The sequence below is a fragment of the Branchiostoma floridae genome, chromosome 4 (assembly GCF_000003815.2).
Source record: "Branchiostoma floridae strain S238N-H82 chromosome 4, Bfl_VNyyK, whole genome shotgun sequence".
In the NCBI taxonomy this organism is placed as follows: Eukaryota; Metazoa; Chordata; class Leptocardii; order Amphioxiformes; family Branchiostomatidae; genus Branchiostoma; species Branchiostoma floridae.
Genome location: NC_049982.1, coordinates 3,349,929 through 3,365,118, shown reverse-complemented (window position 1 = coordinate 3,365,118; position 15,190 = coordinate 3,349,929). Strand labels below are relative to the sequence as shown.

Here is a 15,190-nt window from a genome sequence, read left to right as displayed (position 1 = left end):
TTCCGTCCCCTGGGACAGACAAAAATTGATATTTAAAGATATAAAAAAACAAACCCATGTGTTCTTCTTCACCAAAACTGATGCCATTAAACAGCTTAGTCTACAAGCAAAATTTGCACCTAAAAATGCAGGAAATAGTGTTTCAGAGGGTCTTGATTCAAAAATTTTCTGGGACCCAGACCCCCTAGAAATGACACGCAACGTCACGCCATGCCTTCGGTGCTCGATAGGATTCCCATTCAAAATCAAGGGGACTGAAAATGATTTCAGGCTGGCTACAACCCTGGTTGTATTCATCATTTCGGATGGTGACGTAAAGCTGGCGGCCCCGTGTATGAGGGAGCTTTAGGCTCTAGCTTCAGCGTCAAACCTCTGCACGTTAAGGTAGCAGAACACAGTTTTTCGCCTGTGGGGATTTCTATAGTTAAGGACCCCAAAGTGAGGTGGTTCGACGCCTCAAAAGTTATAGCAGGGTGCAAAAGTAATCAACAAGAATTGAATATGTTGGAGTTCAGGGTAGAATCTACAAAATATGTGAAAATGAGATGAAGTTTGCCTGCTCGTTTTCCCAGAAAAAACACTTTGAAATGACCCCCAGCGGAGGTCACTATACATACTGCAGCCGACACACGGAAGTAGCGGGAACCGGATTCGTGCGCGAAATTCTACCCAGCCAAACAAACATCGTAACCCAACTCATACAGCCTCAAAACTTACGTATTCCTCTACTATCCACCACAGTTTCCGACTCGCTGACGTGCACAGAAAGATTTCTATGGCTTTTCAAGAACTGCGACGACCTATTTTGTGCCCGATCTACTTATGTCCACGGGGGTCGCCCATAAATACTGTGTTATGCGACCTTAAAGAACTGAACACACTTATTCAAAATTATTGAGAAGGGTAGGGGTGACACGGTGTGATTGGCTAAAAACCTGAGATATACTTTGTGGCAGTTTGCCATATTGTTATTTGGTACCACTTGGACACTAACGAATGAAATGATAAATATGTAATCACATACAATTGGTATTTGAGACATTCCATCGTTATTTACATACTGAGAAAATCATGTTTGATTTGAAACCGTGATTTCGGAGACTTTGATGCTTCAGAAGAACACTGTTTGAGCCATTAAGTTCACCCAGCTCCAGGCAGTGTGTTAAACTGTTATGTCCACATTTACCCTGACCTCTGTAGCCCTGGTCAGCCCCTTCTGACTTTGAAAACATGGTCTAAGTGACGAGCTGTCCACAGAAACAGCAGGCTGAAGCAGTGTGGAACCTGTAAGAAGTTGTGCTAAAATGAGGGTCTGCATGCTCTTTTCCGTGAGGCGTAGGCAGCCTATTTTATTTCCCGTAATACGTAGGGAAAACCATCTTATCTACGTAATTCGTAGCGAGGCGACCAAATTTAGCATAATTACCTTCCTTGATTTAGCGTAGTACTATGTAGGGGTTCTTCTGAATTCAGCATAAATAGTTGTCGAGACCCCCCATGCAGACCCTCTAAAATGGTTGCTCCAGTGTTGGAGTGTGGTGGCAGCCAGGAGTATGTAGGACTAGGAGGTATCCAGAGATGAAATCTACACAGTGCTGCCTCTGGGATGGGGGTCGGTAATACTCAACAGTAACTTAACTTTACTTTTCTTTGGAGGGGACTTGTGTGTGGGAGGTATGGGACTCTTGGGAGATAGGGTTTGAAGTTGAAGTTCACGCTTGAGATAATTCTGTAGTAGGGCAGAAATATGTAACACATATTTTTGGTGTGATGATTTCATGGCAAGAGATCACTGTGAAGATAAAACCCTCTCAAATGTTTTGAGATCTACTTTCTTTATTCAAGATCTACAGTAGTTTTTCTCACTTTTTGTGAGGTATGGTTCAAACTCATCCATGTGACCTGGACAGGGAAACAGCTATCCCTGCCTGGCATCACACACACTCCAACTCCCACAATCCCAGACCTGTCCTGCTCCAGGCCTGGTCAGTAGTGAAGTGGTGACAGGGAGGGATTTGTGGGGCCAACCTCAGGAAATGGCAGCTCCAGCTATCAGTGCTGGGGACAACAAGGCAGTATTTATGGTCTTTCCAGTAGGGCCTGTTCCTCAAGGCAAGGTGCTGGGCCCTCCTTAAACTCCAAGCAGATACAGGCATCCGGATTTCTCTCTTGTAGTACAGCAGAAGCCACTTAATTTCGCGCAATTATCTGGCTGGTGCAATAATGTGAAGTTATCTAGCTGGACCGCACCGGTTTGGGTTTGGGGTTCCATGTAGTAAACAGAAGTGTGCGTTAATCTGTTGTGCAATTAACTGGCTACTACTGTACCAGCTTTTGCAACAATAAGCATGCTTTTCTTGTGCTGAGTGAGTAAACTTAATGTAACGCTTCCTCCTAGATTGAGGATAAAGCACATCCGGTACCAGATCTCTTGCAACACAATACAGTGCTGGATGCTGTAAAACCTGGGTTATAACACTGAGCATAGATCAGATCATGGCAACATTTGTTTGTAGATAACTGAAACTGATACTAGTTTTGGTCCTCCCATTCCTGATCAGAGTGTAGGGATGGGATCCAGCTGCTGACCCAGATATCACAGGGGTCTGCATGGGGGTTACCAGAGAACACTGATGACACAGTGGTCTGCATGGGGGTTACCAGAGATCACTGATAACACTGGGGTCTGTATGGGGGTTGCCAGATAACACTGGTGATACAGGGGTCTGCATGGGGGTTACCAGAGATCACTGATAACACAGGGGTCTGCATGGGGGTTAACAGATATCACTGGTGACACAGGGGTCTGCATGGGGGTTACCAGATAACACTGATAATACAGGGGTCTGTATGGGGGTTACCAGATATCACTGATAATACAGGGGTTTGCGTGGGGGTTACCAGAAAACACTGATAATACAGGGGTCTGTATGGGGGTTACCATATAACACTGACTGGTGATACAGGGGTCTGCATGGGGGTTACCAGAGATCACTGATAATTTACAAGGGTCTGTATGGGGACTACTAGAGGCCACTGATGACATAGGTACCTATATTGGGAGATACCAGATAACACTGATGACATGGGAGCCAGCATGGGGGTTACCAGATTACATAGATATCATAGGAGCCTACATGGAGGTTACCAGATATCACAGAGCCACTAATACTGTACTTATCCAGGTCCCCATGTATGGCATAATTGACTCTCCCCCATCTGAAGCCAAGCCCTCCCCCGTGATGCGTACTGCCCGGTCCCCTTACTGGTGGGAAAAGAGGAAGTCCTTTTGATGCATCACAGTCTAATCTCCACAGTTGTTGAAGTGTTTACCCGAGTCTGTGGATGTGTTTAGCAGGAGGCGGCATGTGTTTACCACCAGGACATTTTTGCATGGCATGTTGGGTAAAACGGCAGGCGGCTCTGTCTTACAGAGAGTAAATAAACATCAACAAAGATGGGGCCGTGTTTCGCTGGGCGCTGATTTGTTACAACCCGCCGCTGATTTGTTATAACCTGCCGCCTGGGAAAGTTGAAGAAATGCCTCAAGCCTTGGAGATAACAGGAGATAATGCCTGTCTCCAGCTTTTAGTGTGTGTCTGTCTCACTCATTGTTTGGGAGCCTGTGAAGATCACTTCCGTTGTTACTGTTAGACATGACATTGTAACTCAATTTCATGTCACGAAATTCAGACTTTAACGATGGACAGGCTGAACTTTGTGTCTGTCCCAACAACCAGCAAGTTTCTGTACCAGAACGGAGGAACGGAGAAAGCTCAGCTACATGTACAACTGCAACATGTGTGGGCAGCTGTCGAGCACAAAGTCTTATTGAGATGTCTTTAAGCTAAACCAAGATCATGTCAGCACAAGTCTTACTCGGACGTCTTAGCTAAATCAAGATCATGTTAGTTGGAAGAGCCTCATCCTTATATCAGCCTGGAGTCTTAAAGTTTGTCTTATCTAAAGCCGTCGTACAATCCTTCAAGAGTTCTTATTTCTTCAGCCCAGGATGCTGAAGGAACGCATGTCACTCCTTGCCTTACCCCACACTGGCCATGCCTAGTCTGTGTAAAACAAACTCTGCTGTCCCGGGCTGTGCCTGGCGCCTCCCTGCGAAGGCCGGCGGATGTTGGGTGGGCTGCTATAAGCGAGATTTAATCAGGCTAGGCCATGCCTGACAGAAGGGGGCCCTGCCGTGGTGATTATAACGTACTGCTGGAGTTATTCCTGGGCCCTGCCTGATGACATTCCTGGCATGTTCCGGGGATGTCTCACAGGAAACCCGCATTCCTCCTTAATATTCCCACATTCCTCCTTAATATTCCCACATTCCTCCTTAATATTCCCACATTCCTCCTTAATATTCCCACATTCCTCCTTAATATTCCCACATTCCTCCTTAATATTCCCACATTCCACATTGATATTCTGGCATTCTGCATACATGTTCCAACATCCGACACAAATATCGCTGCATTCTGCATAGATATGCCAAGATTCTGCAGGAAAGGTCTAAAATTCCACATATGAATATTCCGACATTCTGCAGGAATGTTTTTTGCATATCTGCATATGATAAGTTGATAACGTTACACTAACTTACAATATTTGTTTTGCATACCTCAAAAACTCCCGGAGTGAGCAAGACTTTGATTTTAGACTATCGGCTGTTGCTTGTTTTTAAAAAACAAATACCCCACATTCCAAAATATCTGCACGGCTTCGAAGAGCATATTTTTATATAATGATTGGATACATATTTGATTATTTCAGCTATATGAAAGACATTATAATTACTACAATAATCTGCAAGGGTTGAACATGTACTATGATGTAGAACCTTGTCCATGTTGTAAACTCCTGCAGCACCACCTGTTGAATGGCTGCTGTGTCCTTGAATGACCTTGAGATTGGTGAGATTCCAGAGAACCTGACCCCATACATCCCAGAGTGTGGCAGGTAGCAGGGGTGGGGTGGTCCGGTAGCAGGGGTGGGGTGGTCCCGTAGCAGGGGTGGGGTGGTCCGGTAGCAGGGGTGGGGTGGTCCCGTAGCAGGGGTGGGGTGGTCCCGTAGCAGGGGTGGGGTGGTCCCGTAGCAGGGGTGGGGTGGTCCCGTAGCAGGGGTGGGGTGGTCCCGTAGCAGGGGTGGGGTGGTCCCGTAGCAGGGGTGGGGTGGTCCCGTAGCAGGGGTGGGGTGGTCCAAATGGTTCACTGCACACTTCTCTGGTGTAGTCATGGTCTGAGAAAAGATTAACTGAACTGAAGCTGCCACTGCCAATATACGTACCAACTTTTTTGTGGGGAGGGGGCCTCCCTTCTGGAAGCCCTGCAAACTGAGGTTTGGCCCACCCAGCCCCTAAGACAGAAGCTTGAAGCTTGAATGGCGAGCAGTATCAGAATTATACATACCAACTGTCCTGTTACCATTTCCCTATTTTTCTCTGCTTGACATTTTGCATGAACACGACCTGTACAGTAATTGTGATGCAGGAGGGCCCGGCCAGGGTTGCCGCCTGTCTCTGTGGCACAAGCGGTAACGCAGCCCGGCTCATTCAATCATTGGCCATCTGGATCAACTTCCATGGGTCCATGGACCTGGGGTCGTTCCTAGGGTCAGCCAAAGCTCTCGTAATTATGTTGTTAGGGAGTGCATTCTTCATTTCGGATGGTGAAGTAAAGCCGGAGGCTGTGTATGGAGGAGTTTCAGGCATCAAACCTCTGCATATTAGAACCCAGCACACTAATCAGGAAGTGTAGGGTGGGCCGTGAGCTGCAGCAAAGCCACATTCCAGTGAAAATGAGTTTGGCTTGGGCCGTCCTTCGGATAGGATGTTAAATGGAGGTCCCGTGTTCGGGGAGAGCAACACCCCAAGCACGTTAAAGAACCCGCCACGTGTGCGAACATCCACCCGAGCGGATCAAACCATTCCGGCCAAAAATAGGGGTAGGGAATCTCCCAAGCAGCCCTCGTAACCCCTGCTTTGCCTATTGGGTCAGTTAGTCCTCACTCATAGTGAGCAATTGGGCTGGTCTTAATCATGATGTTTCTGACCTAGAGCGAAGAGTTGCTGTTACAGTTCCAATCATGTAACTCGTAGCCTTGAGTGGCCTTCATAACCTTGTTACGTGGTGACCAGTGAGTAAAAAAAAAAAAAAAAATTCCACCTGTAGCAGGCAGGAGCATCCATTCATGCTCCACTTCAGTTGGGCGTGAGAGCCGTGAGTGTTGCTAAGCATGTAGGACAACACCACCCCCCCTCCCCCCATTATTGATTTGCCCCTACATCCCAGCACATTAAACACAGACATGTTTTCTGCTCAGGTCCCATCCTGGCCGCCTGCCAACAGACTAATTTCCTGGCGCTGTCGCCCTCATGTTCGTTACCTCGTTAGAGTACAGCCAATTTCGTGTTTGATACCTCGTTATTTTATTAAGGGTGCAGTCAATTTCACCTTGGCGGAACTGTCATCGATGGGATCCATACAATCGTTTTGGACTTCCTGCCAGGTGTTGCTATAATTTCGAGCTTTAACAATTTTTAATGTTGCAACCTGTTGTTTTTGTTCTGCACGGAGCCATCTATGATATTCTGTTTTTGTAGACATGTTGGTCTGACATCATAGATTCTTACACTTCAAGGGATGCACTCTTTTTAATTGGTTTGCCCCTGGCTGCTTACAGTAGTCAGTAGATGTTGGAGTGAAAATGAAATAACACAAGGGACTCCAGCATTATATCCTTTGTGTAATACATCATCGTTTGATCCTCAAGAAATTGTCGTTAATCCTTGATTTCTGATGGTTCCCAAGGAGTGGGGCAAAATTCAAGCTTATGTAGAAAATAACCTTGAAATATAAGCCCTGTCCTTCACATCTTGACCTTGGCGTTCCATCTTGAACCACAGGCATGTCTGTAATGCAGAATGTCTCCCAAGAATCCTTGTAGTTCCTTCACAGCTGAGTATCCGATAGCTCCGGGGCCTGGACCAAACTGTGGCATCAGCGATGTGCATGGCCCAGAACCCAGAGGTCCTGATTTCCAGTCTCCTGACTTGACTTGTTCTGTTGACATTTGCCCTCGGGAAAGGTACTCTGCATGACTTGACTCATGTGAACATGAGTACCTAACTGCTGCAATATGGTTTAAGATGGTCCCTCGGATTTGAAGTTAAAAGGGGGCCCCTTCAGTATGCAGGTTGCACTGCTAAGTATTTGATGTGTTATACGCCATGAGGCTAAAAAAGTATATAAAAGTATATAGATGTAGATACAGATGCAGAGGCAGTTTACCAGGTATGTTGAACAAACCTTGTGTTATACACGCTACGAGGTGGTTTACCGGGTATTCAGTACAAACTACAGTTTGAATCCCTCAGACTTCCCACTAAGCTGTTGATGTGAAGGCTTTGTCAGGCACTCAGCTCCGACATTGCAGCGTCTTAAAGTCTCAGCCAAGTGTTTCAGTCTTATCCAAGTTGTCATGTAAGACGTCTGTAGTCTTCCTGGCATCTTCTTGAGCCTCCAGGGTTCAAGCCAGGATTTTGTTTTAGCATAAGTTACTCGTATCTGCAACCAATCGGGATGGTGTGGAAGGGGGTCTTGGTCATTCCATGATGAGGGGTTTTGAAAATGTAGTGTAAAAACTTTGCATGCTAAAGGTGCTCTTGGGGCGCATGGTCTTTTTAGCGAATGCCCACAAACGCCCACTCTAGAGAAGTCCGCGCTGCAGGAATCTCATTTTTTTTGCTTGGAATATGTCCACGTTGTGCTCCCATGTATTAATCCTGAGTTTCAAGTCAATCCATTGACCCGAAGTGACATAAATCAAAGTTTTCGATTCTCGATGGTCTTTTTAGCGAACGCCAGCAAATGTCTTTTTAGCGAATGCCCACTATATCCACAAAAATATCGGCCGTCGCGCAACGACACCTAAACCTACCGCCACAAACATGTTCAAGATGGTGTCCCATTGATGTGTACGGAGTTTCCGTGCTTTACAAGCATTTTAAGTCCCTGTTTTTGGTCAAAATGTACGGCGACGATACTACCATACTTTAACTATAGCAATTCAAAATGGCGGGCACTAGTCATGTGACCTCCTTGCGGGACTGTTCTATAAGTATCGCGGGAGGGACTGTTGTAGCATAGCTTCTCATACAACCATTTTAGAGTGAATTCTGAACAAGATTTTCATTTCATAGTGCTATCATCTGACTGATATTTACAATGTGGTCATTTTTTCTGTGCTATTATTACCTAGGTTTGAGGAACTTAGTGCAAATATGGATATTGATTCACCTCAGTGCCCAATTAATGTAACGTTACAAAAGGCTCAGACACATTAGTGTTATAAACCTGAATAGGGGCAGGTAACCAATACTAGAAAACCATAGCTATTTATTATTAACATTACTATTTACATTATAATAATAACTCTTCACCAAACTGGACTTTTCTTATCTTTATTTATCACAGAAACATTGTTACAATGAGGATTTGATTAGATGAGTATCTGTTACAGTGTGTACAAACTTATTTCAAATACAAAAATGTATTTCGTTTTACTTTCTAAATATTTTTAAAGTATTGGAAGAAGTTGACACATAAACAATATTAATTGCATTATTTATGTGCAGTAAAATGTGACCACATGCTATCAATAGCCTAATAAAATGTTGGAACATGGCACAAGCGGGCTCCCCTTCTGAGTACAGAAAGGAAATGTTTTATAACATTTAGTTATGACGTAGAAAATTTCAATTGTAAAATGTACCTTTATTAATATTTACAAACAAATTGTTTTTTCTCTTCTTAATAAATGACAACAATACAGGTAAGTAAGGTGTGTTTCCTTTTATAACAGGCCAGGTAAGACGCCGTACAGGTAAGTAAGGTGTGTTTCCTTTTATAGCAGACCAGGTAAGACACCGTACAGGTGAGTAAGGTGTGTTTCCTTGACTACAGACTAGGTAAGACACCTTACAGGTGAGCAACGTGTATTTCCTTTCATTACAGACCAGGTAAGACACCGTACAGCTGAGTAACGTGTGTTTCCTTGACTACAGACTAGGTAAGACACCGTACAGGTAAGTAACGTGTATTTCCTTTGATTACAGACCAGGTAAGACACCGTACAGGTGAGTAAGGTGTGTTTCCTTGACTACAGACTAGGTAAGACACCGTACAGGTGAGTAACGTGTATTTCCTTTGATTACAGACCAGGTAAGACACCGTACAGGTGAGTAAGGTGTGTTTTCTTTGTTTACAGGCCAGGTAGGACACCATACAGGTAAGTAAGGTGTGTTTCCTTTTATAACAGACCAGGTAAGACACCGTACAGGTGAGTAACGTGTATTTCCTTTAATTACAGACCAGGTAAGACACCATACAGGTGAGTAACGTGTATTTCCTTTGTTCTCAGACCAGGTAAGACAACATACAGGTGACTAACGTGTATTTCCTTTGATAACAGGCCAGGTAAGACACCATACAGGTAAGTAAGGTACGTTTTCTTTTATAACAGACCAGGTAATACACCGTACAGGTGAGTAACGTGTATTTCCTTTGATTACAGACCAGGTAAGACACCGCACAGATGAGTAAGGCGCCTTTCTTTTGCCTATAGACCAGATAGGGTATTATACAGGTGAGTAAAGCAACTTAAAGTAAGTTGCTTTACTCACCTGGTTAATACCTATCTGGTCTATAGGCAAAGGAAAGACGCTTTACTCACCTGTATAATGGCCTATATGGTATATAGGCAAAGGAAAGACACCTTACTCACCTGTTTAATGGCCTATCTGGTCTATAGGCAAAGGAAAGACACCTTATTCACCTGTATAATGGCCTATCTGGTATGTAGGCAAGGGAAAGACACCTTACTTACCTGTATAATGCCCCATCTGGTATATAGGCGAAGGAAAGACACCTAACTTACCTGTATAATACCCTATCTGGTCTACAGGCAAAGGAAAGTTGCTTTACTCACCTGCATAATACCCTATCTGGTCTATAGGCAAAGGAAAGACGCCTTACTCACCTGTATAATGGCCTATATGGTATATAGGCAAAGGAAAGACGCCTTACTCACCTGTATAATACCCTATCTGGTCTATAGACAAAGGAAACACACCTTACTCACCTGTGCGGTGTCTTACCTGGTCTGTAATGAAAGGAAATACACGTTACTCACCTGTATGGTGTCTTACCTGGTCTGTAATGAAAGGAAATACACGTTACTCACATGCACGGTGTCATACCTGGTCTGTAAAAAAAGAAGCACACCTTACTTACCTGTATGGTGTCTTACCTGGCCTGTTATCAAAGGAAATACACGTTACTCACCTGTATGGTGTCTTACCTGGTCTGTAATCAGAGGAAATACACGTTACTCACCTGTACGGTGTCTTACCTAGTCTGTAGTCAAGGAAACACACCTTACTCACCTGTACGGTGTCTTACCTGGTCTGTACTGAAAGGAAATACACGTTACTTACCTGTACGGTGTCTTACCTAGTCTGTTATAAAAGGAAACACACCTTACTCACCTGTACGGTGTCTTACCTGGTCTGTACTGAAAGGAAATACACGTTACTTACCTGTACGGTGTCTTACCTAGTCTGTTATAAAAGGAAACACACCTTACTCACCTGTACGGTGTCTTACCTGGTCTGTAATCAAAGGAAATACATGTTACTCACCTGTACGGTGTCTTACCTGGTCTGTAGTGAAAGGAAATACACGTTGCTCACCTGTAAGGTGTCTTACCTAGTCTGTAGTCAAGGAAACACACCTTACTCACCTGTACGGTGTCTTACCTGGTCTGCTATAAAAGGAAACACACCTTACTTACCTGCACGGCGTCTTACCTGGCCTGTTATAAAAGGAAACACACCTTACTTACCTGTATTGGTGTCATTTATTAAGAAGAGAAAAAAACAATTTGTTTGTAAATGTTAATAAAGGTACATTTTACAATCGAAATTTTCTACGTCATAACTAAATGTTATAAAACATTTCCTTTCTGTACCCGCTTGTGCCATGTTCCAACATTTTATTAGGCTATTGATAGCATGTGGTCACATTTTACTGCACATAAATAATGCAATTAATATTGTTTATGTGTCAACTTCTTCCAATACTTTGAAAATATTTAGGAAGTGAAACGAAATACATTTTTGTATTTGAAATAAGTTTGTACACACTGTAACAGATACTCATCTAATCAAATCCTCATTGTAACAATGTTTCTGTGATAAAATAAAGATAAGAAAAGTCCAGTTTGGTGAAGAGTTATTATTATAATGTAAATAGTATTGTTAATAATAAATAGCTATGTTTTTCCAGTATTGGTTACCTGCCCCTATTCAGGTTTATAACACTAATGTGTCTGAGCCTTTTGTACATTAATTGGGCACTGAGGTGAATCAATATCCATATTTGCACTAAGTTCCTCAAACCTAGGTAATAATAGCACAGAAAAAATGACCACATTGTAAATATCAGTCAGATGATAGCACTATGAAATGAAAATCTTGTTCAGAATTCACTCTAAAATGGTTGTATGAGAAGCTATGCTACAACAGTCCCTCCCGCGATACTTATAGAACAGTCCCGCAAGGAGGTCACATGACTAGTGCCCGCCATTTTGAATTGCTATAGTTAAAGTATGGTAGTATCGTCGCCGTACATTTTGACCAAAAACAGGGACTTAAAATGCTTGTAAAGCACGGAAACTCCGTACACATCAATGGGACACCATCTTGAACATGTTTGTGGCGGTAGGTTTAGGTGTCGTTGCGCGACGGCCGATATTTTTGTGGATATAGTGGGCATTCGCTAAAAAGACATTTTGCTGGGCGTTCGCTAAAAAGACCATCGAGAATCGAAAACTTTGATTTATGTCACTTCGGGTCAATGGATTGACTTGAAACTCAGGATTAATACATGGGAGCACAACGTGGACATATTCCAAGCAAAAAAAATGAGATTCGTGCAGCGCGGACTTCTCTAGAGTGGGCGTTTGTGGGCATTCGCTAAAAAGACCCTCCCCTCTTGGGGTCTTAAAAAGTTAAGTTTGCTGATTCCTGCATATGCTAGCCTGGTTACTGTGCAGCAGACTTGCTGAAGGGTATTGTACCTGCCTCAGTCCTACTGAAGTGATGACACCAGAAGAATAAGTCCTACTGAGCAATAAACTTTTTCTTTTCATTCCAGTGGACTTATGGTAGCTACATGTATAATGTCCCGCTCTGTTTCAGACTAGCGCTAGCCATTGCTACTTCCTAGCTAACAGCTATGTCTGTACTCTTGTGTTTCAGACTAGCGCTAGCCCGTGCTACTCCCTAGCTAATAGCTATAATGTTTGTACTCTTGTGTTTCAGACTAGCGCTAGCCTTAGCTACTCCCTAGCTAACAGCTATAATGTTTGTACTCTTGTGTTTCAGACTAGCGCTAGCCTTAGCTACTCCCTAGCTAACATCTATATTGTCTGTACTCTTGTGTTTCAGACTAGCGCTAGCCTTAGCTACTCCCTAGCTAACATCTATATTGTCTGTACTCTTGTGTTTCAGACTAGCGCTAGCCCGAGCTACTCCCTAGCTAATAGCTATAATGCCTGTACTCTTGTGTTTCAGACTAGCGCTAGCCTGTGCTACTCCCTAGCTAACAGCTATGTCTGTACTCTTGTGTTTCAGACTAGCGCTAGCCAGAGCTACTCCCTAGCTAGTAGCTATAATGTTTGTACTCTTATGTTTCAGACTAGCGCTAGCCTGAACCATCCCACACCGACCACTCCCTAGCTAGAACCTCTCATCCCTCCTCCAGTCGTCATGGCGTCCGCATCAGGAGACGATCGGCCCCGCGTGCTCGTTACCGGGGCAACCGGCTTCATCGCTTCCCACATCGTGCAGCAGCTGCTGGAGTCCGGCCAGTACACGGTCCGCGGAACGGTCCGCGACCTCACGCAGAAAAACAAGGTAAACAAACAAACAAACACACGGTCCACGGAACGGTCTGCGACCTCACGCAGAAAAACAAGGTGAGTACATGCAAACAAACAAACAACAAACATCCACAGAACCGTCCTCGGCCTAATGCAGGTAAACAAGGTTGTTGTTCAACTAATTTGTCCTCTGTAGTTGGCTAATTGTTGTACAGATCATTAAAGCAATGGCAAATGTTGCCCAACTGTGATTGGCTGTTTTAACTGATTTTCCCCAGTAATTGGCTGTTTAAAGTGTTGCTCTACTGTGGTTGGCTGTTAAAACTTTCTTCCTCTGTGATTGGCTGTTAAAACTATCCCCTCTCTATAATTGGCTGTTTGAACAGCTTTCTACCCTATGATTGGCTCAGATTGCACACCTGAAGGCGATGGTGAATGTTACCCATCTGTGATTGGCTGTTTAAACTGATTTCTCTCGTGTGATTGGCTCAGATCACCCACCTGAAGGCGATGGTGATTGTTACCCATCCGTGATTGGCTGTTTAAACTGTTTTCTCCCGTGTGATTGGCTCAGATTGCACACCTGAAGGCGATGGTGATTGTTACCCATCTGTGATTGGCTGTTTAAATCGATTTCTCCCGTGTGATTGGCTCAGATTGCCCACCTGAAGGCGATGGTGAATGTTACCCATCTGTGATTGGCTGTTTAAACTGTTTTCTCCCCTGTGATTGGCTCAGATCGCCCACCTGAAGGCGATGGTGAACGCTCCCCCGGATCCGGAACCTGAGCCGGAACCAATCAAGGACGAGAAGATTGAAGACAAGAAGGACGAAGACAAGAAGGACGAAGAGAAAAAGGAGGAAGAGAAAAAAGAGGAAGAAAAGAAGGAAGAAGAGAAGGAGAAGAAAGACGAGCCCGAGGAGAAGAAAGAGGAGAAGATCGAGGATGCTGCGGAGGGAGACAAGAAGGAGGAACCTGCAGGTGAACCTTCAACTTTGACATGTGACCTTTGAACCACCTGGTGTCAGGTTAATAACACAAGGAGGAACCTGCAGGTGAACCTTCAACTTTCACATGTAACCTTTGAACCACCTGGGGTCAGGTTACTAGTCCATTGCTGATGCAAGGAGGCTGTTTTTGATACCTTTGATTTACATGCCATGTGATAGTGGAGTGTTGACCTGCATGTGACCCTTGACCTTTGTCCTTACAGCTGATGCAACAACTGAAGAGAAGAAGGAGGAAACAGGTGAGCTGGAAGAGATTTTTTTTCTCAGAACTTTCTTAGTCCTGTGGCCGGAAGGTTTTGTGTTCTCAACGTTCTTAGTCGTATGTGGGATGTAAAGAGCACTTGTAGCAGATTCGGTCAAGCAGCATTTCTGGCAGACAGTCCAAATTATAGTCACTAATTGAAAGTCAAAGGCACTTTGCTGTTAGGAGCTGCATCTGGGTAAAAATTGTGGACATTTTGTTGTTGATCGGTTCCCTGTTGAATGGGATGAAGTAAAGGTTAGTGTGACAGTGCGGGTACGTCCCCCCCATTATGATGTATTCCAAAGTTAAAGTCTGTTTTTCCGCTTATGTTTCCAGCTGAAGCAAAGACAGAAGAGAAAACAGAGGAGACCCCAGGTAAGGAGGAAACTACCTGTCCTTTCAGTTAGGGAGCGCTACAGGGGGTGGGGGTGGGGGGTGGCTGAAGGGGGTATGTGTTATCCATTTAAATGTCAGCCTCACACCAACTTCTAGTGGACCACTGTCATCATCACTTCCTCTGCTGTGTTGTGTGTCCGCAGCTCAGGGTTGTGATGAGAAAGAGGAGATGTGAAGGGTCAGGGTTAGCTGTTTTAGTTATCTTCACTTGACTTGACCTTGAGCTGACCTTGTGTTGTGCACAGCTGAGGGAGGGGAGTAGAAGGGTTCGGGTTAGCTGTTCTTATGACCTTGTGTTGACCTTGAGCTGACCTTGTGTTGTGCACAGCTGAGGGTGGGAAGGAGAAGGGTTCGGGTTAGCTGTTCTTATGACCTTGTGTTGACCTTGAGCTGACCTTGTGTTGTGCACAGCTGAGGGAGGGGAGGAGAAGAAGGAAGGAGAAGACGTGAAGGCTGATGAGACCAAGACGGAGGGAGACGGAAAGACTGATGATGAGAAAGTTGCTGAGAAGAAAGAGGTCAGGATAGAAAGATGGATTGAAGCTCTTTGGAAAGAAGACGGAAACCCTCGACGCGCAATAGACGCCCTGATGA

At 44.4% G+C, this 15,190-nt stretch overlaps 2 protein-coding genes and 1 long non-coding RNA gene across 3 annotated transcripts in view; 2 read left to right on the top strand and 1 right to left on the bottom strand.

Moving 5' to 3' along the window:
• LOC118413013 overlaps nucleotides 1–15,190 on the bottom strand; it is a 711,153-nt gene that overhangs the window by 314,713 nt on the left and 381,250 nt on the right. The window lies entirely within an intron of this gene.
• The window catches only part of LOC118414515, a 660,232-nt gene that overhangs the window by 303,199 nt on the left and 341,843 nt on the right, over nucleotides 1–15,190 (top strand). The window lies entirely within an intron of this gene.
• Nucleotides 1–15,190, top strand: part of LOC118414483 (patellin-2-like) — a gene marked incomplete in the record, with an annotated part of 65,157 nt that overhangs the window by 31,067 nt on the left and 18,900 nt on the right. Inside the window, 5 exon segments of the mRNA XM_035818548.1 lie at nucleotides 12,761–12,979; nucleotides 13,684–13,927; nucleotides 14,160–14,195; nucleotides 14,537–14,575; nucleotides 15,008–15,114. Of these exon segments, the coding sequence (XP_035674441.1) occupies nucleotides 12,833–12,979; nucleotides 13,684–13,927; nucleotides 14,160–14,195; nucleotides 14,537–14,575; nucleotides 15,008–15,114 (573 nt within the window).